The sequence below is a fragment of the Schistocerca americana genome, chromosome 2 (assembly GCF_021461395.2).
Source record: "Schistocerca americana isolate TAMUIC-IGC-003095 chromosome 2, iqSchAmer2.1, whole genome shotgun sequence".
NCBI lineage: Eukaryota > Metazoa > Arthropoda > Insecta > Orthoptera > Acrididae > Schistocerca > Schistocerca americana.
In genome coordinates this window covers 133,973,171-133,998,370 of record NC_060120.1, presented here as the reverse complement: position 1 = coordinate 133,998,370, position 25,200 = coordinate 133,973,171, and the positions used below count along the sequence as shown (strand labels likewise).

The 25,200-nt window shown below is 42.4% G+C and overlaps 1 protein-coding gene across 1 annotated transcript in view; it reads right to left on the bottom strand.

Annotated features, from left to right (window-relative positions):
- LOC124593824 (sialin-like) overlaps positions 1-25,200 on the bottom strand; it is a 538,743-nt gene that overhangs the window by 86,724 nt on the left and 426,819 nt on the right. The window contains exon 8 of the mRNA XM_047132173.1: positions 12,203-12,349. Coding sequence (XP_046988129.1) covers positions 12,203-12,349 — 147 coding nt within the window. The remainder of the gene's footprint in view (positions 1-12,202; positions 12,350-25,200) is intronic.

Sequence of the window (25,200 nt, the reverse complement as noted above, 5' to 3'; positions counted from 1 at the left end):
GCAAAGGAACTGAAAAACGTCTTGCTTGCTGTGGTATCATTGACCAACGTATAAATTGTGTTAAATGATCGCTATTATATAAATAAACTATGTTGTTGTGGTCTTCAGTCCTGAGAATGGTTTGATGCAGCTCTCCATGTTACTCTATCCTGTGCAAGCTTCTTCATCTCCCAGTACTTACTGCAACCTACATCCTTCTGAATCTGCTTAGTGTATTGATCTCTTGGTCTCCCTCTACGATTTCTACCCTCCACGCTGCCCTCCAATGCTAAATTTGTGATCCCTTGATGCCTCAAAACATGTCCTACCAACCGATCCCTTCTTCTAGTCAAGTTGTGCCACAAACTTCTCTTCTCCCCAATCCTATTCAATACCTCCTCATTAGTTACGTGATCTACCCACCTTATCTTCAGCATTCTTCTGTAACACCACATTTCGAAAGCTTCTATTCTCTTCTTGTCCAAACTGGTTATTCTCCATGTTTCACTTCCATACATGGCTACACTTCATACAAATACTTTCAGAAACGACTTCCTGACACTTAAATCTATACTCGATGTTAACAAATTTCTCTTCTTCAGAAACGATTTCCTTGCCATTGCCAGTCTACATTTTATATCCTCTCTACTTCGACCATCATCAGTTATTTTACTCCCTAAATAGCAAAACTCCTTTACTACTTTAAGTGTCTCATTTCCTAATCTAATCCCCTCAGCATCACCCGATTTAATTTGACTACATTCCATTATCCTTGTTTTGCTTTTGTTGATGTTCATCTTATATCCTCCTTTCAAGACACTGTCCATTCCGTTCAACTGCTCTTCCAAGTCCTTTGCTGTCTCTGACAGAATTACAATGTCATCGGCAAACCTCAAAGTTTTTACTTCTTCTCCATGAATTTTAATACCTACTCCGAATTTTTCTTTTGTTTCCTTTACTGCTTGCTCAATATACAGATTGAATAACATCGGGGAGAGGCTACAACCCTGTCTCACTCCTTTCCCAACCACTGCTTCCCTTTCATGCCCCTCGACTCTTATAACTGCCATCTGGTTTCTGTACAAATTGTAAATAGCTTTTCGCTCCCTGTATTTTACTCCTGCCACCTTCAGAATTTGAAAGAGAGTATTCCAGTTAACGTTGTCAAAAGCTTTCTCTAAGTCTACAAATGCTAGAAACGTAGGTTTGCCTTTTCTTAATCTTTCTTCTAAGATAAGTCGTAAGGTTAGTATTGCCTCACGTGTTCCAACATTTCTACGGAATCCAAACTGATCCTCCCCGAGGTCCGCTTCTACCAGTTTTTCCATTCGTCTGTAAAGAATTCGCGTTAGTATTTTGCAGCTGTGACTTATTAAACTGATAGTTCTGTAATTTTCACATCTGTCAACACCTGCTTTCTTTGGGATTGGAATTATTATATTCTTCTTGAAGTCTGTGGGTATTTCGCCTGTCTCATACATCTTGCTCACCAGATGGTAGAGTTTTGTCATGACTTGCTCTCCCAAGGCCATAAGTAGTTCTAATGGAATGTTGTCTACTCCCGGGGCCTTGTTTCGACTCAGGTCTTTCAGTGCTCTGTCAAACTCTTCACGCAGTATCTTATCTCCCATTTCATCTTCATCTACATCCTCTTCCATTTCCATAATATTGTCCTCAAGAACATGGCCCTTGTGTAAACCCTCTATATACTCCTTCCTCCTTTCTGCCTTCCTTTCTTTGCTTAGAAATGGGTTTCCATCTGAGCTCTTGATATTCATACAAGTGGTTCTCTTCTCTCCAAAGGCCTCTTTAATTTTCCTGTAGGCAGTATCTATCTTACCCCTAGTGAGACAAGCCTCTACATCCTTACATCTGTACTCTAGCCATCCCTGCTTAGCCATTTTGCACTTCCTGTCAATCTCATTTTTGATACGTTTGTATTCCTTTTTGCCTGCTTCATTTACTACATTTTTATATTTTCTCCTTTCATCAATTAAATTCAATATTTCTTCTGTTACCCAAGGATTTCTATTAGCCCTCGTCTTTTTACCTACTTGATCCTCTGCTGCCTTCACTACTTCATCCTTCAGAGCTACCCATTCTTCTTCTACTGTATTTCTTTCCCCCATTCCTGTCAATTGTTCCCTTATGCTCTCCCTGAAACTCTCTACAACCTCTGGTTCTTTCAGTTTATCCAAGTCCCATCTCCTTAAATTCCCGCCTTTTTGCAGTTTCTTCACTTTCAATCTGCAGTTCATAACCAATAGATTGTGGTCAGAATCCACATCTGCCCCTGGAAATGTCTTACAATTTAAAACCTGGATCCTAAATCTCTGTCTTACCATTATGTAATCTATCTGATACCTTTTAGTATATCCAGGATTCTTCCAGGTATACAACCTTCTTTCATGATTCTTGAACCAAGTGTTAGCTATGATTAAGTTATGCTCTGTGCAAAATTCTACCTGGCGGCTTCCTCTTTCATTTCTTCCCCCCAATCCATATTCACCTACTATGTTTCCTTCTCTCCCTTTTCCTACTGACGGATTCCAGTCACCCATGACTATTAAATTTTCGTCTCCCTTCACTACCTGAATAATTTCTTTTATCTCGTCATACATTTCATCAATTTCTTCATCATCTGCAGAGCTAGTTGGCATATAAACTTGTACTACTGTAGTAGGCATGGGCTTTGTGTCTATTTTGGCCACAATAATGCGTTCACTATGCTGTTTGTAGGAGCTAACCCGCACTCCTATTTTTTTATTCATTATTAAACCTACTCCTGTATTACCCCTATTTGATTTTGTATTTATAACCCTGTATTCACCTGACCAGAAGTCTTGTTCCTCCTGCCACCGAACTTCAGTAATTCCCACTATATCTAACTTCAACCTATCCATTTCCCTTTTTAAATTTTCTAACCTACCTGCCCGATTAAGGGATCTGATATTCCACGCTCCGATCCGTAGAATGCCAGTTTTCTTTCTCCTGATAACGACGTCCTCTTGAGTAGTCCCCGCCCGGAGATCCGAATGGGGGACTATTTTACCTCCGGAATATTTTACCCAAGAGGGCGCCATCATCATTTAATCATACAGTAAAGCTGCATGTCCTCGGGAAAAATTACGGCTGTAGTTTCCCCTTGCTTTCAGCCGTTCGCAGTACCAGCACAGCAAGGCCGTTTTGGTTAATGCTACAAGGCCAGATCAGTCAATCATCCAGACTGTTGCCCCTGCAACTACTGAAAAGGCTGCTGCCCCTCTTCAGGAACCACATGTTTATCTGGCCTCTCAGCAGATACCCCTCCGGTGTGGTTGCACCTACGGTACGGCCATCTATACTGGCTGAAAAATATGAGACACGCAGGGAGAATCGCCTAAAGCTCGGATACCTTGTTATTTCGTGAGGCGTTCAATGTGTCGGAATGAGGTTTTCCGCGTATGGTGGTGCACAGAGGATACATACGTAATCAAGTTCCGTATTTGTTCCTCTTAACACTTGTATCTATTCTTAAAATTTATTGTTTATTTCAAGTATCAGAATGGTTGCTGAATCTCTTGCGACGAATACGTCAGTAGTAGTGATTTTTATCATCTTATATTTTGAAGCGGTTATGATTTTTTTAAAGCGAAAGATGTACTTTTTAACGGCACTCAAATGTTCTTGAATAGGAGAGTACAGTGCGGAAATTTTTCTCTAAAAATTACGAGAACTGAGCTAAAATAGACGTGCTCCCATGTCCGCCCCCGGTAGCTGAGTGGTCCGCACGACAGACTGTCAATCCTAAACATCCGGGTTAGATTCCCGGCCGGGTCGGAGATTTTCTCCGCTCAGGAACTGGGTGTTGTGTTGTCCCAGTCATCATCATTTCACCCCCATCGACGCGCAAGTCGGCGAAGTGGCGTCAAGTCGAAATACTTGCACCAGGCGAACGGTCTACCCGACGGGAGGCCTAAGTCACACGATATTTTATTTTATATCTATTCCCGCTAAAACTGCTCACTTAAACTACGGACGGCCAAAAATTCTGCAAGTATTTAGTGCCTTCGCTCGCATGGTGAGTTCTATCACCTGGGTGCACATTCCCCCACTATCACTCTATGCTGTCTTACTGGGCAGAGCCGGCCAGAGTGGCCGAGCGGTTCTAGGCGCTACAGTCTGGAACCGAGCGACCGCTACGGTCGCAGGTTCGAATTCTGCCTCGGGCATGGATGTTTGTGATGTCCTTAGGTTAGTTACGTTTAAGTAGTTCTAAGTTCTAGGGGACTGATGACCTCAGAAGTTAAGTCCCACAGTGCTCAGAGGCATTTGAACCATTTTTTACTGGGCAGAAAGTGAGGAAGGGGGAACTGCGAACGTGCCACATTTAGATGGTAGTGCAGTCGTACACGGAACACTGAATATCTTGCATGTGGCTGTGTTTCATATTTCATAACATACATCACAAACAAAAAAACTTTTCACTATTTTTAATTCTTTCTAGAGCGCTGAAGATATAATAAAATTTATATCGGGCGCAAAGTGTCGGCATACGGACAGACACAGCCAATATTGAAGATTTTTGACACTTCGGTTGCCACGTAATTGTGACTCATTTAGTTTCCGAATAGAGGAATGCCTTTCACCGAGATTTCTTGATCGCAAGATTGTGTCACGTTTGCATCCTGTTCGTGGTGGAAACAACATAGAACTCCTGGAATTTTTTACCTTAAAACAATTTGTCTTTTAAACAGGAACTCCACCGCACATCAATGGTTACGTCTGCACATATAAACAGTTGCTTCCAACTGGCAAACAGCCTCGAAAACAGCTTAAAAACAGATTTAAGACAGAGAGTCTCTTCAAAGCGTTTAGAATGCTATTCCTGCAATTCTTTCAACACCACAGTCAATTATCCAAAATTCGTGTTTTCCCTTAATCTAGTAAGCTAGGGATACGGGCGGATTTTTGTCAGAAGATGCCCCTTCCACAATGCTATTTCATTTTTGATTGAATCTCCACCAAATTACAAATAAGTTGTTTTTCATCTTGCAGCGTTTCAATGTGGGCAGTGTGCGATCCATTATGGCTAATTTTCGTTCCTGCTTTCCTTTTTCCTTCGGAATCTCAACAACAGTGAGTCTTAAACCGAAAAATCGTTCGACGCATCCCCCTTAACATAACCACTGGTTTCCAGAATGAGATATTCACTCTGCAGTGGAGTGTGCGCTGATATGAAACTTCGTGGCAGATTAAAACTGTGTCCTGGAGACGAGGTACTGGCAGAAGTAAGGCTGTGAGGAGGGAGCCTGAGTCGTGCTTGGGTAGCTCAGTTGGTAGAGCACTTGCCCGCGAAAGGCAAAGGTCCCGAGTCCGAGTCTCCGTCGGGCACACAGTTTTAATCTGCCAGGAAGTTTCATATCCAATGGTCTTTGGAGTAATTTATAACTCTCCATACTCTTCATTCAGCTCCACCAGAAACGATGAAATGATGCGTGGAACTGCAGAAAATTTACTATTTATATCAAGGAACAGGCGACGAAATACTGACACTACGACTTTTCTTAGAAGATACGTTAAGGAAAGGCAAACCTATGTTTATATTATTTGTACACTTAGAGAAATTTTTGACAATGTTGACTGGAATACCGTCTTTGAAATTCTGGGGGGAGCAGGGGTAACACACAGGGAGCGAAAGGCTATTTATAACAGGTACAGAAATTAGGCGGTAGTTGTAAGAGTAGAGGGGCAAGAAAGGAGAGCAGCAATGGAGAAGGAGAGAGACAGGGTTGTAGCCTATCCCCTATGTTATTCAATCTGTACGTTGAGCAAGTAAAAAATTTGGAGTAGGAATTAAAGTTCATGGAGAAGAAATAAAAACTTTGAGGTCTGCTGGTGATATCGTATTCTGTCAGAGACAGCAAAGAACCAAGAAGAGCAGTTGGACGGAATGGACAGTGTCTTGAGAGGAAGACATAAAATGCACGTCAACAAAAGCAGAATGAGGATAATGGAATGTAATCGAATGTCAGTGATGCTCAGGCAGTTAGATTAGGAAACGAGACACTTAAAGTAGTAGATGATTTTTCTATTTGGGCAGCAAAATAACTGATGACATATAAAATGTAGATTGTCAATGGAAACAAAAGCGTTTCTGAAGAAAAGAAATTTGTTGAAGTAGAATACATATACAGGAAATCTTTTCTGAAAGTGTTTGTATGGATTTTAGCCATGTATAGAAGTTAAATATGGACGATATACAGTTTAAACAAGAAGAGAATAGAAGTTTTTGAAAATGTGGTGTTACAGAAGAATGTTGAAGATTAGATGGGTAGATCATATAACTAATGAAGAGATACTGAACAGCAAAGAAATTTGTGGCACAACCTGACTAGAAGAAGGGATTATTTAATAGGACACATCAAGGGATTACCAATTTAGTACTGGAGGGAAGTGTGGAGGGTACAAATTGCAGAGAGAGACCAAGAGATAAATACAGTAAGCAGATTCTGAAGGATGTAGTGTGCAGTACTTACTCAGAGATGAAGAGGCTTGCAGAGGATAGAGTAGAATGGAGAGCTTAATCAAATCAGTCTTCGGGGTGAAGACAACAACGACAACGTCACCAATATTATCATGTGAGCCATGCCTGGTAATTTAGCATACTGTGCTTCTTTACGTACAGAACAATGAATCCAGTACAAATCGTTTATCGCACGTTGCAATTTTTTGGCTTTTCATCATCAACTAAATCCTTTAATTCTTTTTGCATGATGTTGTGTTGTCGTTCATTGCAAATTTGCAACACCTGTTGATTATGCGACGCACAACAGACATTGAGAATTCTCATCCTCTCTTCCGTGATTCCCATGCATTTTTAAAGATTGGGACGATAGATCGCTGGGCTGACTCTTTTTGTGCGAATAATCAGTGGAACAATAAATAGCGAAGGATAAAATACTCTCTTCGTTCACATGAACCGTTGGCTATGAGAGCAGCATATTGGTACAGACAACGAAATGCGTTCCAACATACTGAATGGGAAGAAATCGCAGGCCGCTGCCTTCTGTGACGATGTTATTGGAAAATGGTACCACACTATAACAAACATTTAAATCAGAGTGGCAGCTTTGTAGAGTATCTGGAAAGTGTAGTTAAATGATGTAAATAAAACACTTTTCTGTTTAAGACACAAAGGAGTTAGGCATTAGCTGCCAGTGGTCATTGATTTAAATCAACGAGGAAAGTTGAAAATTCGCGCTGGACCGCAATTAGAACCTGGGTCTGCTGCTTACTAGGCGTACGCACTGACCTTTATGCCATCTGTACACAGTGGCCATTGCAATTGCACGGACTACCCTAGCTCGCCTCCTATCAGTTCCAAATTGCCACACATTACTGATGTAGTGACCCTTGCCCTTTATCATCAGCACTCGCGGTATTTCGCCGATTCCCATTAAGATTTCTAGCTCCATGTGCGTCTGCACTGAAGGGATCATTTGCCGTCTTCACCTTAAGTATATGAAGGGCTTATTTCAATAGTGGTACAAGTCCATTATCTCCACGTTTCTGCCTATAATGCTTCTGCTATTAATGATCCAAACAAACAGAAAGAAAGGTTCATCTCTAGCAAGAAGCCATATGCTTGAATATTTCTGGTATCTCAACTGCATATTTTTCAGCGCTCATTTAACTTTAGGACTCTGTATCTCACAATGAACAAAAATGGACTTGTACCACTATTGAAATAAGCCCTTCATATGGGTGGTATCTGTCCATTCAGGCTCTCGCATCGGTCGTCTGCTGCCACAGCCAATTAACGTCAGATTTCGCCGCACTGTCCTAACGGATAGGTTCGCCGTGCGTCCCAAATTGATTTTTGCGGTTATTTCGCGCAGTGTTGCTTGCCTGTTAGGACTGTCAACCCTACGCAAACGCCGTTGCTCTCGATCATTACGTGAATGCCATTGGCCACACATCGTCAGTGGTAAAAGGTAATGCCTGAAATTTTGTATTCTCAGTACACTCTTGACACTGTGGAGCTCGGAATCCCTCAAAGATTTCCGAAACGGAATGTCCCATGCGTCGAACACCAACTAGCATTCCGCATTAAAAGTTTGTTAATTCAAGTCATTTGCCCGTAATCACCTCGGAAACCTTTTCATATGAATCTCCTGGGTATAAATGACAGCTGCGGCAACGTATTGCGTTTTTGTACCTTGTGTACGCGCTAAAACCGCCATCTGTATATATGCATATCGATACCAAGTGACTTTTTCTCACCTCATTGTAAAACCAGTATGTGTGTCCCACGATTGAAAATTGCGACACTGAAGTAACAAAAAAAGTATTTTGAGAAGTCTGAAATAACTTGAAATAGGACTATAGCATTAGAAACAGTAAATAACACTCCAGAAACGCAGTAAGATATAATGACTTTCAGTACGAGGTAGACGAACAACCAAAAAATTAAACAGGTACTGTTGTTTGCAGAGAAGAAACTGTAGTAAGATATAATGACTTTCAGTACGAAGTAGACGAACAATCGAAAAATTAAACAGGTACTGTTGTTTGCAGAGAATAAGCTGTAGAATGTGTGGTGCATAGAAAACTACTGGCATGAAACAGTTGATAACGTTGTGCGAGTAACAATGGAACTGTCATCATTGTCTAAATTGTATTGTAGGTCTAATTTTCAACACAAGAGGAACAGGTAATATTTTGTAGCTCATCCGTGTAATGTCTTGTTATACATGTGAAATTTAACGCCTAATAATCACCCACCCATGTCTACACTTTCCACAATATGGTATAATTTTATTACAATTTTCACACAGAATTACAAACAATTTTCTTTGTGCTTCCCTGCTAAGAGAACACATCATGGAGTCACCAAGAGCTGTCTGAATGTATTTGTATCTACTATAATGATGGAACATGAAGAAATAGAATAAAATTTGTGTTATAGCTGGGACTGGCACCCAGGTGTCGTTGCTTGCGAGGCAGGTGTGCTAACCATTACACAACCATAGCACTGTAGCTAACTGAGTTGTGTGGACTGCGCTAGTCCAGTGCCCTCCCTAACACAAACTTCACATCTTCAGCTTATTTCTATCGGGGAGGGCACTTGACTAGGGTAGTACATACAACTCTGGGGTGAAATGGCTAGCACACCTGCCTAGTAAGCAGCTGGATTCAAGTCCGGTCGATGGTAAAAATGTTGATTCGTTTCTTTATCGTAGATAAAGAGGAGGCTCAAATGTCTCAAGGAAAATTTAATTGTATCAGATTCAAAGTATTTGTATTTATGAAGAGACATCAAGATCAGTATCGATCAAGCAACCAACCTCAAGTCACAGATTAACAGTACATCAAACCACATATCTAATTGTCTTTAACCACACAATTTGTCACATATACTCGCTTCTATTCAAAATGGTTCAAATGGCTCTGAGCACTATGCGACTTAACTTCTGAGGTCATCAGTCGCCTAGAACTTAGAACTAATTAAACCTAACTAACCTAAGGACATCACACACACCCATGCCCGAGGCAGGATTCGAACCTGAGACCGTAGCGGTCGCTCGGCTCCAGACTGTAGCGCCTAGAACCGCAAGGCCACTTCGGCCGGCTCGCATCTATTTATTATGTACACTGCGTGAAAAATACGTGAAGCACCCAGAAGACATCGTCAGATGTTAATGTAACTTCTTATACTTTCACACTATTGGCGGGCATGTAAATGATCAGAGTTTCAGTGGACTGTGGCAGGAACAATGGCTACCAGAGATCACTCAAGTTTAATTTTGTTAACAGGCCTGGTATAGTATATAAGGGGCCTGAAGAGCCTCAGATGTTGAGTGATCACTGTGAAGGACACGGAGAACATGCGAATTCATGTAAGACAGCGTTGTCAACACCTGATAGAGTTTGAAAGGGACCTCATTGTGGGTCTCCATTTGGCCAGCTGAATGAATTGTGCAGTATCCAGATTTATTGAGTAGTTGGGTGTGACAGTGGTCCGATGATGGACTGCATGGGAACGTGAGGACAGGCACATTTCTTGTCAGTTTCTGGCTGATCACGTCTATCCACCAAAGGGAAGATCACCGTGTTGTGCAGCAAGCGCATCGTAACCTCTTCACACCTGCACCTGCTACTCGAAAACAAATGTGTAGGCTGCTGTGAACACTGCACCACAAATGGCTGACTTTGGAGTGTAGCCTTGACCCTGAAGCATTGGCTGCTTATGGTGTTTTCACCAATATGTTCACCAATGAATCATGGTTGCGCACCACCCCAGATGACAATCGTCGACGGGGGTGGTGGTGACTTGGATAGAGGTTACTTGTGTTCTCAAGTGTTATCTGTCATGTGACACTGTCGTGGTGCCATTTTTCAATAGGTCCTCCATTCACGGCATATGTCTCTTAGCTGTCTGCGATGTTAAGACACTCCCTCCATCAGCAAGATCCGCAGATCTGATCCTGATGGAAGATGTCTAGGATCAACTCGGACGTCAACTGCCTTCCAGTACCAGTATCCTAGACCAGGCAGCCTCAGCAGAGGTTACAATAGGCTTATGACAGCTTTCAGTGCGTGTATCCAGAGCGAGTGGAACTTCATACTGATAAATGAGCACGTACTATCAAGTTCTTTGTAAATTTAACTCAATTTTTTAATTTCTGGTATTACATACTCCCTCAACCCGTGAAGTTTCATTTCGTTTCATCCTTCCCTTCTGGGTGCTTCACTTTTTTTGTCGGGCAGTGCGTTATGCATGTGACGCGAGGGAACTTCCTTTCACGTGATGTACCGTTAATCCGTCGTCACCGGAGAGAAACTAGTTCTCTGTGTATACATGTTAGAAAATCTTTTAGTGGTTACACAACGTCGTTCTGTAGATAATAATAAACAATAATTCACTGAAAATGGCATAGAAAGGGTTGAAACATGTTTGGGCAAAGCAAAAATAAACTAAAGGTGCTTGCTTGAGGCGAAATTTCACTTCAGTTTTTCCCTGAAATCACTAACAGTTAGAACAGCATATTCTAAAAATATCTCCTTCCTCTTTAATTTAGGTACATCATTTAGAAATGTACTTTACGAGGGTCATTCTAAAAGTAAGAATATTTGTCTCTGCAGACATTTTTATTCAGGTTGAAAGTTTGTTTTAAAATATATTTTGATATGTTTTTTTTCTTTATTTTGTACGTAATTGCTGTTGAAATTTAAATATTTGTCGTAGCGCTCCAGGCACTCTCCTGTGCATTTTGCACACTCATTTGCCGCCAAGTTGTTGAACCAGCCGCTAATTCGTCTTTCAGTTAATTATCATTTCCACAGCGTTTTCTCCCCAAACCACCAATAATAATTTGATCGTGTAATTTCAGGAAAGCTCAAATTCAGTCCACTAATAGCGAAACGGCTATCGTGTTGATTTGCTCCTCAATCCTCGACGTGAAATCGTCAGTCACAAATGAAGGTCGGCCTGATCATTCTTCGCCATTCCACCATTTTCGAACTGAAGCTTCATCGTCAAATTTCCATAAACTTCGATATCTGGCTGTAAATTTCAATTCGCTGGAATTGTTTGCAATCAGCAACCGTATTACACCACAAACCAAATAAAGCACTCCGTCGTCAGGCCACGAGTGGCCTACCGGGACCATCTGACCGCCGTGTCATCCTCCGTGGAGGATGCGGATAGGAGGGGCGTGGGATCAGCACACCGCTCTCCCGGTCGTTATGATGGTATTCTTAAACGAAGCCACTATTAATCGGTCGAGTAGCTCCTCAATTGGCATCACGAGGCTGAATGCACCCCGAAAAATGGCAACAGCGCATGGCGGCCTGGATGGTCACCCACCCAAGTGTATACCACGCCCGACAGCGCTTAACTTGGGTGATCTCACGGGAACCGGTGGAACCACTGCGGCAAGGCCGTTACCTTCCACAAACCAAATACACTTTAATTTTTGTAACACGTTTTAAAATCTCATAAATAACCAGTAAATGACCGTTCCGTCTCACTGTTAGCTTCATACAGGCGACAACGATTAGGAAGATCTATGACAAGGAGAGGTGGGAGGGATTTTGGGTGGGGGGGGGGGGGGGGTGCGGGGAGGGGGCGGAATTGCGCGGGTCGCCGGATGATAGCGTTCTTTATTTTTAGAATGACCCCCGTATTAAGCACAACACTAAGACGGAATATTCGTGGAAAGTGACAGGAGGCGCTGACCTGCTCGATACCGAGTCCGTGCGCGTGCTTGAGGTACGTAGGGCCGTAGGTGAGCAGCGTCATGAAGACCCAGACGGAGCCGACGTTAGAGATGGCCAGCGCCCACATGGGCAGCGACGTCGCCATGCGCCGCCACGGCACCGCAGGCTGCACAAGGAGTTAGCTCTGTAAGCAGCCACTCAAAAAAAAACAAGCTGAAAACAACATTCACAAGGTGAACACGTGATAAAAACCAACACATGTCCGCTCATCCATTACACTGAAATCACCTCGCACACGATACTAGCAGTAATCTCACACTTTTCACAGATGATGTGGTAATCTACGAGGCGGTTACAAATAAACTGACGATGTTCCGAGAGCTGCAGCGCGGGCTGTATAAATCGCAGGATGCTGAAACATCTTAGGTATGTTCATTAATTGAGGGGCTGCGAGAACAAGTGGTACAAGAGACATTTAACAAGAAAATGAGTTAAGTGAGCGTTTGGTAAGCTAATGTGTGGAACTCTTCAGGGTGAAAGAACTACACGCGATTTTCTGGACAGTTCTGCACTCTGTGATGATTACGTTTAGGGAATAATACGGTGCCTGGAAGCCATTTAGAATACAACTAGTAAAGTGGAATGGCGGACGAAAGGAGAATTGTTGCTGTCTTTAATGAAGGTTCAGGTATGCATTTTTAAATTCAGAGTGAAAGAACTACACGCGATTTCCTGTGCAGTTCTGCACTCTGTAATGATTACGTTTAGGGTATAATACAGTGCCTGGACTCCATTTAGAATACAACTAGTACAAGTGGAATGGCGGACGAAAGGTTCAGGTATGCATTTTTAAACTAGTTCAACGGCCTCAGTATATGGTTTTAAGATTACCTATAGCAGTATTTAATGCATGTTTAAATAAGCTCTGTTTTGAAATAATGGTTGCACGTCTTGAGGCGAAATGAGCATATTGGCATTATAGATCACAAGTTCCTTGAATCTGGCCATACATGTATGGAATGTGATAATGCATAGAAACACTTGGGAATATTTATTTGTTCCCAAGACAGGATGGAAGCAGTGAAGAAGATCAGCCTTAAGTCTCCCGAAGTGGAAATGAAAATAATTAAAGCCATGGATGAGATTGCAAAGGACGAATTCATTGAAGACACTCAAGGAAACTAAATATAATGGAGGAATATTAGCACGCTGAGACTTAGCGAAGACAATTCTCTAACAATGCACTTAAATTATTCACTAAAACGTGATCTTGAGTTTACTGGAGCGGATTTTAGGAGGCCAATATTGCTCGCCCATCAATAGCTCTTCTGGAGCCTTAGCATCAAGATGAGTATGAAATAATTTTGGGAACTGGAAAAATCTTGAGGAAATAAAGAACTGTATCCTTCCAACGTATCATGAGTTCTATAATAAAATATCTCACTTCCAGACAGCAGTTACCATGCATGTAAGAAGAATGAGAGGAGAACGGAAAGGACGTGGTCAAACAAGGGGAAGAGAAAGACTGTAAAATGCACAACACAGTTGTACAGTATGACGTGTATAACCGCAGGAAAGACATTCTTCAAGAAATAATACAGAAGGAAACGTTTGTGAATCTATTTGAAGTACTGACTGTTGTAGGGCTATAGAAAGTAACATCGAATAACATCTCGTACACGTTGAAACCACGCGAATACATTTGCGTTTTGGTATTTTTACTTTATTTTCATTTTACTTTTTTCAGATTGTTATTAATTTTGTATTAATTACGAACATATTCTTATTCTGTAATGAGCATGTATTGTACCCTGAGAGTCCTTTCCATTGTATCAAAAACGTCTTCATAATAAAGCACACTAAAGAAAATGTTTTTCCACTTATACGTGTGTAACACTAAAAACTTTTAAGATACAAGGAGTATAAATATTTTAATATATTATGAAAAATAATGCAGAAGCACTACAAACTCGAACCATACCTACAGATACACACGGACTAGCCGACCATTACAAAAAAGTTCAAATATTTCGATAGTAACTCACATAATTTATAAATAGCTGTTTAACTTTTGGCAGTCACTTATTCTGTTCGTATCAGCAAACACTGGTACCACTTGTACTCTCAGCCACTCCATTGGTGCGATTGTATCCTGAAAGAAAAATAATAGTTCAACTTTCTGCCATCAGATGAATATATGCCGCTTTAAGCTATCAGAACGCGAAATGATTCCTGTTTTGACGTCAGTATGCTCTTTGCCGCTTGGTGACGCGTGCTGATATCTTTTGTAAAGAGAGTGTTTGTGTAAAGGCTTAAGACGGTTGGAGATTTCACTACGAAATGCAATGGCTGTTACGAAGAAAGTTGGTGCAATGCTGGTAAAGTTATTGCAACAGAATGGCAGCAACAGCAGCAGCGCAGCATTGCGGGAATACTGCCGATGGGAACACCTGCGAAGAGGCCTCATGTCAATAAATGGGCTAAGGAACATGGTAAAGAAATCTGAAGGAACAGATGACTTAGGTTGTGGAGTTCACAGTTCAAAAGATTTTGAGGCGCATTTTACACTGGCATCGCTACAAGGTTCATAATGTGCAGCAAATGAAGACCCAAGATAGGGTACAGCACCATGACTTTTCCCTTCGTTTTATGGCACGCATGGAAGTGCATGACATGTGGCCAGGAAATGTTCTTTGAACGGATGACGCACATTTTACTCTGTAAGGTGCCGTCAACGTGCAGAACTGTTGAATCTGGGTTTTACTCCGCCACATGCTGTGCAAGAACATCTACTGCACTCAGATTATGTGATTGTATAGTGTGGTTTCCCTGGTGTGGTTTCCCTGGCTCCTTAATTCCCGGTCAGTTTTTCTTCGAGGAGATGACACTTCGCGGCCCTGTTAGGTGTACAGTGATATCTCCATGTTGTAGGGACCTCCTTACGCAACACGTGATTCCATCATTGCAAGAAAGCAAATGCATCCACACCATTATTTTCATGCAAAATGGAGCGACACCACATTTTGCTTGCCAGATGAAAGATTAGCTTTGAGAGACTTTGGGTAACGATTGCTTCATCTGTAGGCGATTTCGAGTCGTGTGACCTTCCAGATTCTCCGATATAAATCTGTGTGGCTTCCGACTGAGGTGATATCTGAAAGATTGTGTGTCTCAGTGATATACTCGGACTCTTCCCGGTCTGAAGGATAGCATACGATGACATATCGCTCTGATTACACCGGGTATGCTGTGAGAAAGTGTCGACCGTGCCACGTCACGGATGCGGCATGTTGCTGAATACATGATGTAACTTGTGATCATATCCCAAAAAAACATGGCATACCACCACTATCGTGTGTTTTCTCCCGCATCCAAACCACATTCTGACTGCTCGCAGCGCCTGATTTCCACCTGGTGGCAGAAAGTGGAACTATAAATTTTTCAGCATACTCCGCGAGCGCAACGATTAATGAAGAAACCTACGATGCATGTAATCCGCACTGCAGCAGTCGAAACAACGTCAGTTTAATTATAACCACTCGTTTTGTATTATCACGTAATAGCGCGGAGAGAGTGTGGCAGATATGATACGTGAGTTGGGATGGAAGTCATTAAAGCAAAGACGTTTTTCGTCACAGAGAGATCTATTTACGAAATTTCTCTTCCGAATGCGAAAATATTTTGTTGAGCCCAACCTACATAGGTAGGAATGATCATCAAAATAAAATAAGAGAAATCAGAGCTCGAAAAGAAAGGTTTAGGTGCTCGTTTTTCCCGCGCGCTGTTCGGGAGTGGAATGGTAGAGAGATGGTATGATTGTGGTTCGATGAACCCTCTGCCAAGCACTTAAATGTGAATTGCAGGGTAATCATGTAGATGTAGATGTATAATGCAGTAGTTCGTGAAAAAGAGCTGCAAAAATATTTAGCCGTATCTTGATAAGATTACAACGTGGCGCAAAAGTTGGCATTTTCCTTTACATGTTCAGAAATATAAATTTTTACCCTTGACAAAACGAAAAGAAACATACTACCCTATGACTACAATCTCACTGAGACACAGTTTTAATGTGTCACTCGTACAAACACGTGGGTGTAACAATCTGTAGGGGCATGAGAACGATAACAAAGGCTCAATCGTTGGAAAAGCAGGTAGCAGACTTCGGTTCGTTGGTGGAATACTAGGGAAATGCAAGCAGTATACAAAGGAGACTGCTTACAAAACTCACGTGCAATCCATTTCAGAATATTATTCAAGTTTGTGGGACCTGTATCAGACAGGACTAACCGCGTACGTTGAATATATTCAAAGAAGGACATCACGAATAGTCAAAGGTTTTTTTGACCATGGGAGAGAGTCATGGAGATACAGAAAAAAATTAAACGGAAAAAGCTTGAAGATAGACACAAACTACGTCGTGAAAGCCGACTTTGTAAGTTTCAGGTCCAAGCGCTATGTGACGAATTTACGAATATACTACAATGCTGTAGTATCGCTCTTGTAATGATACTGAAGACAAAATTAGATTAATTATAGCGCACACAGAGGCAATTAAGCAAACGTTTTTCCAGACCTCCCCCTCCCCCCCTTCCAAACGTCAATAGAACGGGAAAACGCCGTAATAACTGGTACAATGGAAAGTAGCCCCTAGCCTCCACAATGCAGTTCAAGTTGGTTTGCAGATTATGGATGCAAACAGAACGCAAATGAAACATACTTGCAAAACTGGTAGATGATATACAAAAGATGGCTAGAAGAGCCCTCCGCTCAGTAAGTTTGTGATCGGCACGGAGATTTGCATCCATCTCTGGTTCTAGAAGCAACAAGAGAGGCAGTGTGCAACACAGAGCGAGTGTTTTACAGTTAAACTTTCGAGAGCATATGTTCATAGAATAGTAAATTAATATTGCTTCCTCCCATGAAAAGACAGTGATCATAATTAGTGAGATTCAAGCTTACACGTAGGTTAAGCAACAATCGTTAGTTCTCGCGTGCCATACGCATCGGAAAATAAAATGGAGGAAGTCACAGTGATGCGCAAAGTACCCTCCACAAACCGTAAGGTAACTTGGGGTCGTGATGACTGGGTGTTGTGTGATGTCCTTAGGTTAGTTAGGTTTAAGTAGTTCTAGGGGACTGATGACCATAGATGTTAAGTCTCATAGTGCTCAGAGCCATTTGAACCATTTTTGTAACTTGGGGAATGTAGATGTAGATGTAGATATAAATGTGTAAGCTACTTATGTAAACCGCTAGTTCGCTGGTCTACAGTGGGAGCTATTTCTATTTGTAGGTGTAAGCTACACGTCGCAACCTTATCGATGATAATGGCCTGAATCGAACCATATTAAGTACCGAATTGCATCCACATTTGGCAAATATCTGCGGTTAAGCTACCATCAAAAGACAATTTTTTTACAATAAAATTTACAGGGTCGCCACCAGCCCAAGCCCTTCCTAACATACAAGAATGACTGAACCGGAATTAATTCAAATTTGGAATTCAATGGGAACAAATGAAGTAGCAGGACACACAGTAGTATCCTTTACTGCATATTTATTCGTTAATAAAGATGTTTGAAATAGCGAGTACATCCTATGGGTACACTTACCTGGTGCCTGAATATGAACTACATTAATCTATTTTCGATAAGTGAAATTATATTGTACAATTTAACTGTTGTTATTAATGGAAAAGGTGAGGACGGGGAAACTGGAAACATCCTCTCAATCATTTAATCTACATTCACACAACAGAGAAAGATCACCGGAATAACCGACCACCTTTACAAACATGCACTAATTTGCAGAGAGGTTTATTTCCGTTGCAAGATTTGGTCAGCGTAAGTACATGAGATGAGAAGCCATCCCCCCACGTGCAAAGAACGCAGTTCAGCACGTGGTGAATTGGGTCACATATTTATGGTTTCAAAGCAGAATTTAAGTGGAAAGCACAAATCCAAGAAGCGTTTCTTTTCTTAGGGAACGACTATAAAATGAATTTGTCACTACAACCGAAAACTAAATCACTATGGCAGAAACCTTCCAATGATTCAAGGTACACGTGGTCCATTAAGAATTAAACCATTACAAAAGTTCGCCTTAATTCACGAAAATCCGATGTTTCAACGAATTTATCCCGCACAAAACAGATTAAATTAGCACTGGAATAACCTATCGGTATGCAGTAGGAAGCGGAAACGTACATGGTTTACCGAACCCGTAGTACAGTACGAACACAAGCATATACTATCACCAAGAAACCACAAAAATAGAAAAAAAATAAAACCACTCACGCAAAACACACAATTAGTCTCACATTGGCACGAGATATAAGTTCACTAGCTGTTCCTAATCATGTCCAATAGTGGATGCTCCACACGACGATGTCCCAAAGGAAAAAAGCCGATTCCCTCCACAACTATTTTTAAACACGATCGTGACCTATTATTAACCAATTGTACCACAGTCCGAGCAGAAATTCGTAAGGTTTCAGTTAGGCTGAACGACTTGAATATTCCAACGAATTTAACATAGGAAATCGCAATTAACAATACCTCCTACTTTGTCATTAGTACTAGAAGCCTTACTTAGGAGCTGTGAACCGTACACACCAACAGCCTGGAGAAGAGTACCTGCTCTGCCCAAAGCTCCTAGCAACCTCTGGCTGAGACGGAAACGACCAGTGGGATCGTTTCTGCCACCAACCTGACAAAAACACAAATCTAGGGACAACAGGGATGAACCTCGGATGAGGTAAGCAATTCTAAGTTGGTGAGCCTGCGAACCCTGCCAAACGACAGGCACTCATCTTCTGCTCCCAGCAGACGACAACCAACTAGCTTCCACCACAAAATAAGCCCGAAAAGATACGTAAAACACCCATTCACTTACATTCAACCACACATAAGGTAACATAACGCAGGGGCATGATAAATATGGCTCATGATTTCACGTAGAGCATAAAATTAGAATACAATACATTGAAATACTAGTGCAAGGCACCATTTGCTTCCATTTTACGTTGGATATATAGTGAATATCTTTCAGTTCCACTGCTCAGTCTTTCTGGGAGAGTTAATAAGCAAAATCGCAATTACGCAGTGGATCAAATCAGACGTAACTGAATCATATGAGGCAAACATGTATCAAAAGACTCGACAGAGACGTCTCAGATGTAGCGATGTCGATGGAAGATCGAACTCTTTCCTTTCTCGGCTGGTTCTGACTGCAGATGCACGTTAGTGGGAAGCTGCGGGACAGCTTCTTCAATATCACGGCGAGCCTGGAGTCAAGAATGCTTACTCAACAGGAACATACTTTATTACTTGATGCCTTCCATACAGTACGACAGTAGTGCCTCAGGTGTCGGTCGTGGATAGTGCAAGGAAGTGATGTCCTCCACAGCAAGCCGAGGCAGCAGCCAGTGGTGGCGCGCAGCGACCTTACTGCTGCAAGTTGTCTTGTTAGCTTGGTGACATAAGGACAGTCCAGGCAGCGGAGAGGACTCGCTGCGCACTGTTACGCTAGCAAGAAGTGGGCAGGCCCCACGTCGAACCCAGGACCCCAGCGACTGGCTCGAGAGTTAGATCAGGCCCAGTAGAATCAGTTTAAAGCCCAGAACCATCAGGTCTAGATAATGGCTTGTAGATCACCGACGTCGCTTAGTCGGTGGTGCTGATCGACGGTGCCGGAGCATCTTAGATGTACACTCGGCCAATGACTGGCTCGAAGCCGGTGCTTGTCGAACGCCCGACTCTGGAGGAAGGCTATTACTGGCTGAGATGGAAGGGTTTATTTTGCTTCTGACTGGTCACGAGCCCAGAAGAGGCCCAGCAGCTGTTAGCCAAGGCATTCGCTTGGGTCGTCTACTGACACCACACATTAACCCTAAACTTTGCAGCACTGTCCTTATGGATATGTTTTTCATACGTTCTTGTGCGGCTATTTCACGCAGAGTTACTCGTCTGTTAGCACTGACAACTCAGTGCAAACGCCGCTGCTCTCGGTCGTTAAGTGAAGGAGGCCGTCAGCCACTGCTTTGTGTGCTGTAGAGGTAATGCCTGAAATTTGGTATTCTCGGCACGCTCTTGGCTGTAGATATCGAAATGTTGAATTCCCTAACGATTTCCAAAACGGAATGTCCAATACATCTAGCTCCAACTACCATTCCGCGTTCAAATTTCCCTCGTGCGGCCATAATCATGTCAGAAACCTTTTAGGGTGTGTCTCTCACACCTACACATTGAAAACGGTGATCAAAGTTTGGAAAAGTTTATAGACCAATAACAGAAAATGTCTATTTTGACGATAATAACAAAATCATGATTACAGTGTTTCACAGGTACGATAACCTGATCGTATGGCGAGAAATTAACATATTAAGGGTCTTCATACACAAGTACACTTGTGTAGAAACGTCTGATGAAGATGTCCTGGATAACAGCAGAATAGGAACAGAAAAGTCTATGCTGGATACAGTCCGAATGGAACGAGGGAAACAACAATGCATGCCGAGTACAGCGACATCGGTCCCTATGATGGATTCTGAGACCGTCCTAAGACGATGGGGTGTGTAGTACCCGCCTAGAGGCTAGGAGATGCTGTAGAAGCCAGAAGAAATGACCACTGCAGCTTTGGCGCCGACCTTTATAGCGGCCGGAAGCGGAATGCTCGAGGCACGACTTTCTGGTCACGTGTGTGAATAGGTCTGTTGTAAGGGGCAGCCTTTGCTAGCGCTGGTACCGTCGCCTGTAGTCCGTCCGTTACTACGGCAGTACAAGTTGGGAAGCTGAGGCATGCAGGAGCTATATAGACTGCATGTGTGCCCGAGATGTCCGAAGGGTTGCCGATCGCTTTTGCAAACATCGCCAGTACATCTACATCTACGTGATTACGCTTCTATTCACAATAAAGTGCCTGGCAAAGGGTTCAATGAACCACCTTCATGCTGTCTCTCTGCCGTTCCACTCTCGAACGGCACGCGAGAAAAACGAGCACTTAAATTTTTCTGTGCGAGCCCTGATTTCTCTTATTTTATCGTGATGATCATTTCTCCCTATGTAGGTGGGTGCCAAAGAATGTTTTCGCAATCGGAGGAGGAAACTGGTGATTGAAATTGCATAAGAAGATCCCGTCGCAACGAAAAACGCCTTTGTTTTAATGATTGCCGGTCCAATTCACGTATCATGTCTGTGACACTATCTCCCCTATTTCACGATAATACTAAACGATCTGCCCTTGTTTGTACTTTTTCGATGTCATCCGTCAGTTCCACCTGATGCGGATGCCACAAAGCACTGCAATACCTCCCGAGGAGATCATGAATGTAAAATTAGAGAGATTAGAGCGCGCACGGAGGCTTTCAGACAATCGTTCTTCCCGCGAACCATACGCGACTGGAACAGGAAAGGGAGGTAATGACAGTGGCACGTAAAGTGCCCTCCGCCACACACCGTTGGGTGGCTTGCGGAGTATAAATGTAGATGTAGAATACTCCAGAATAGGGCGGAGAAGCGTAGTGTAAGCAGTCTCTTTAGTAGACCTGTTGCATCTTCTAAGTGATCTGGCAATGAATCGCAGTCTTTGGTGTGCTCTACCCACAATATTATATATGTGATCGTTCCACTTAGGTTATTTGTAATTGTAATCCCTCAGATTTTTGTGACTTATCGCGTAATCGAAATTTAGCTGATTTCTTTTAGTGCTCATGTGAATAACTTCACACTTTTCCTTATTCAGGGTCAATTGCCACTTTTCGCACCATAGAGATATCTTATCATTTTGCAAGTCGTTTTCATCATCTGATGACTTTACAACACGGTAAATGACAGCATCATCTGCACACAATCTAAGACGGCTACTCAGATTGTCTCCTACGTCGTTAATATAGATCAGGAACAATAGAGAGCCAAAACACTTCTTTGGGGAACGCCGGATATTACTTCTGTTTTACTCGATGACTTTCCGTCTGTGACCTTTCTGACAGGAAATCACGAATCCAGTCGCACAACTGAGGCGATACTCCGTAGGTTCAAAAATGGTTCTAATGGCTCTGAGCACTATGAGACTTAACTACTGAGGTCATCAGTCCCCTAGAACTTAGAACTACTTAAACCTAACTAACCTAAGGACATTACACACATCCATCCCCGAGGCAGGATTCGAACCTGCGACCGTAGCGGTCACGCGGTTCCAAACTGACGCGCTTAGAACCGCACGGCCACACCGGCCGGCTACTCCGTAGGCATGCAGTTTGGTTAGAAGACGCTTATGAGGAATGGTGTCGAAAGCCTTCTGAAAATCTAAAAATATGGAATCATGCTGTAGTACTTTTTCAAATGAATCGCCTGAGTACAATTGACAGCTCCTCCAGTGCACTGCCCTTTCATACCTTGTGTATGCGATACTGCCACCCTCTGTGTACAGGGCGTAAACGGTATACAGATGGCACATCTCGCAATGCTTGACAAAAAAGTCTAGTAACATGTTTGCGTATTTCCTACGGTTGTACCAGAAAAAAAACAGTTCGTCTCAGGATGATGGTTTTGGAAAAGTAGATACTTGGCCGTGCACGTACGTAAGCAATCGGTTCCTGTTACTGCCCGCTGCGCGTATTGACATCGCGAGCGTAAAACGTAAACACATAGGCAACTGCGGCCCGAGTGGCTGCGTCATTGTAATACACCGAGCGACGACAGTAGGCGAGTAATCTGTAGAGATGTAATTGCAAATCTGTTAACTGTTAGGATGGAAAGGAGATTTACTATAGCTGAACTATGCGATATGCATTTAATTTCTGGAGAGGCTAAAGGTGTTGCGAGGGCAGTTGTACGAATCGAGAACGCTTCCCACAACGACGACTTCTTGCACGAAAGACATTTGCTGCTCTGCACCAAAGGTTTGTGTCATTGTAATTTTCTACTTGTATGCGATTATTATGCATTTACATCTTAATAAAGTACAGTACTTACCTGCACCTTTGTAAATTTTCGTCCGTATGCGAAACGTATCTTCTGTTCTGATATGCTTTCCGTTTTTGTTACATGATGACAGAATACAACTGACGAGTACGTATTTAATTTCCTGAGATTGAGAGACACTGGCCGTTTACTGCCCCGCCCAGAAGGCAGAGGCCCACAACGCGCCGATCGTACATTGGAAGCTGAGGAAAGAATTCTGGACCGCATCCAGGAGGATCCTTCTCAGAGTACTAGAAGCATTGCTCGCCACGTGGGTAAATCGCACACTGTCGTTCATCGCACTTTACCAGAGGAGCGTCTGCGGCCTTACCATATTCAACGCGTACAAGCATTGGAAGAACAAGATTTCCCTCCACGACGTGAATTCTCAGAGTGGTTTTTGTTACACAGTGCGCAGAATGATTTTGTCAACAAAATACTCGTCACAGATGAAGCGTGTTTCACTCGAGACGGAATAACTAATTTCCATAACATGCACACGTGGAGTGTACACAAACCTGGCCACGTAGTGGCAACACAATTTCAGCGACGAGTTTCCGTAAATGTGTGGGCGGGTATGCTCGATAATTACATTACTGGGCCCTATGTTTTACGTGCACGTTTGACTGATAACTATTACCTAACGTTTCTAGAGGAAACATTGTTACCAACGTTGTTAGAAGACATTCCGTAACTTTTGGGGCCATATGAAGGAACTTGTTTATGCTGAGCCAGTAAATAATGTGGACGAATTGACGCAGAAGACTTTAGATGCTGCCAATACCATAAAGGCCAATGTGCATGTGTGTGAACGAGGGCGACGAAACTGCGTTCGCCGTGATGAAGCATGTGTAGAAGCGAATGGTGTCATTTCCAACATTTATTGTAGTATTGGTGTAAAAGGAAACGAAGTAATGAGTTTTCTTTTCGTTACGATGTTGTTGTACAGAAGGAAAATAATGTGAATGGAGTATTCGTTATGGTATTGCCGTAAAAAGGTGAAACTATCTACTTGGTGATTGACTGAATTTGTACTAATGGAAATACATTGTGTTTGATATTAGCTTGTCATTACTACGACCTTCGTTATCGACTTGTTGAGAAACAGACTGGTTTTATTCAATTCACGTAAAGCGAATTACACATTCTTGACAACCCAAAAACCGTTTACATTCCTTTTTTCGGTACCACCTGATTATCACACCACGTCGTTGTACACGTCTAATGATTTCAATCCTCTGGTCGGCTCGTTGCGTTTCTCTGACCGCCCCGTCATTGTAGGCAATAAGCTCGGTACGCCGTGTACTGTCGGTTGACTACGTAAACAGAAATTCGTATACTATCTACATCTACATCTACATGATTACTCTGCAATTCACATTTAAGTGGTTGGCAGAGGGTTCATCGAACCACAATCACACTACCTCCCTACTATTCCACTCCCGAACAGCGCGCGGGAAAAACAAACACCTAAACCTTTCGGTTCGAGCTCTGATTTCTCTTATTTTATTTTGATGATCATTCCTACCTACGTAGTTTGGCCTCAACAAAATATTTTCGCGTTCGGAAGAGAAAGTTGGTGACGAAAAACGTCTTTCCTTTAATGACTTCCATCCCAACTCGCGTATCATATCTGCCACACTCTCTCCCCTATTACGTGATAATACAAAACGAGCTGCCGTTTTTTGCACCCTTTCGATGTCCTCCGTCAATCCAACCTGGTAAGGATCCCACACCGCGCAGCAATATTCTAACAGAGGACGAACGAGTGTAATGTAAGCTGTCTCTTTAGTGGACTTGTTGCATCTTCTAAGTGTCCTGCCAATGAAACGCAACCTTTGGCTCGCCTTCCACACAATATTGTCTATGTGGTCTTTCCAACTGAAGTTGTTCGTAATTTTTACACCCAGGTACTATCTATCCTGCGAACATTAGGTTTTACTAATACAAAAGTGAAGTACATAATACAAGGAAATGTCGTTAGACTTTTTTGTCAAGCACACCGAGATGTACCATCTGTATAAGTTTAGCACCTTATACCGTTTACACCCTGTAT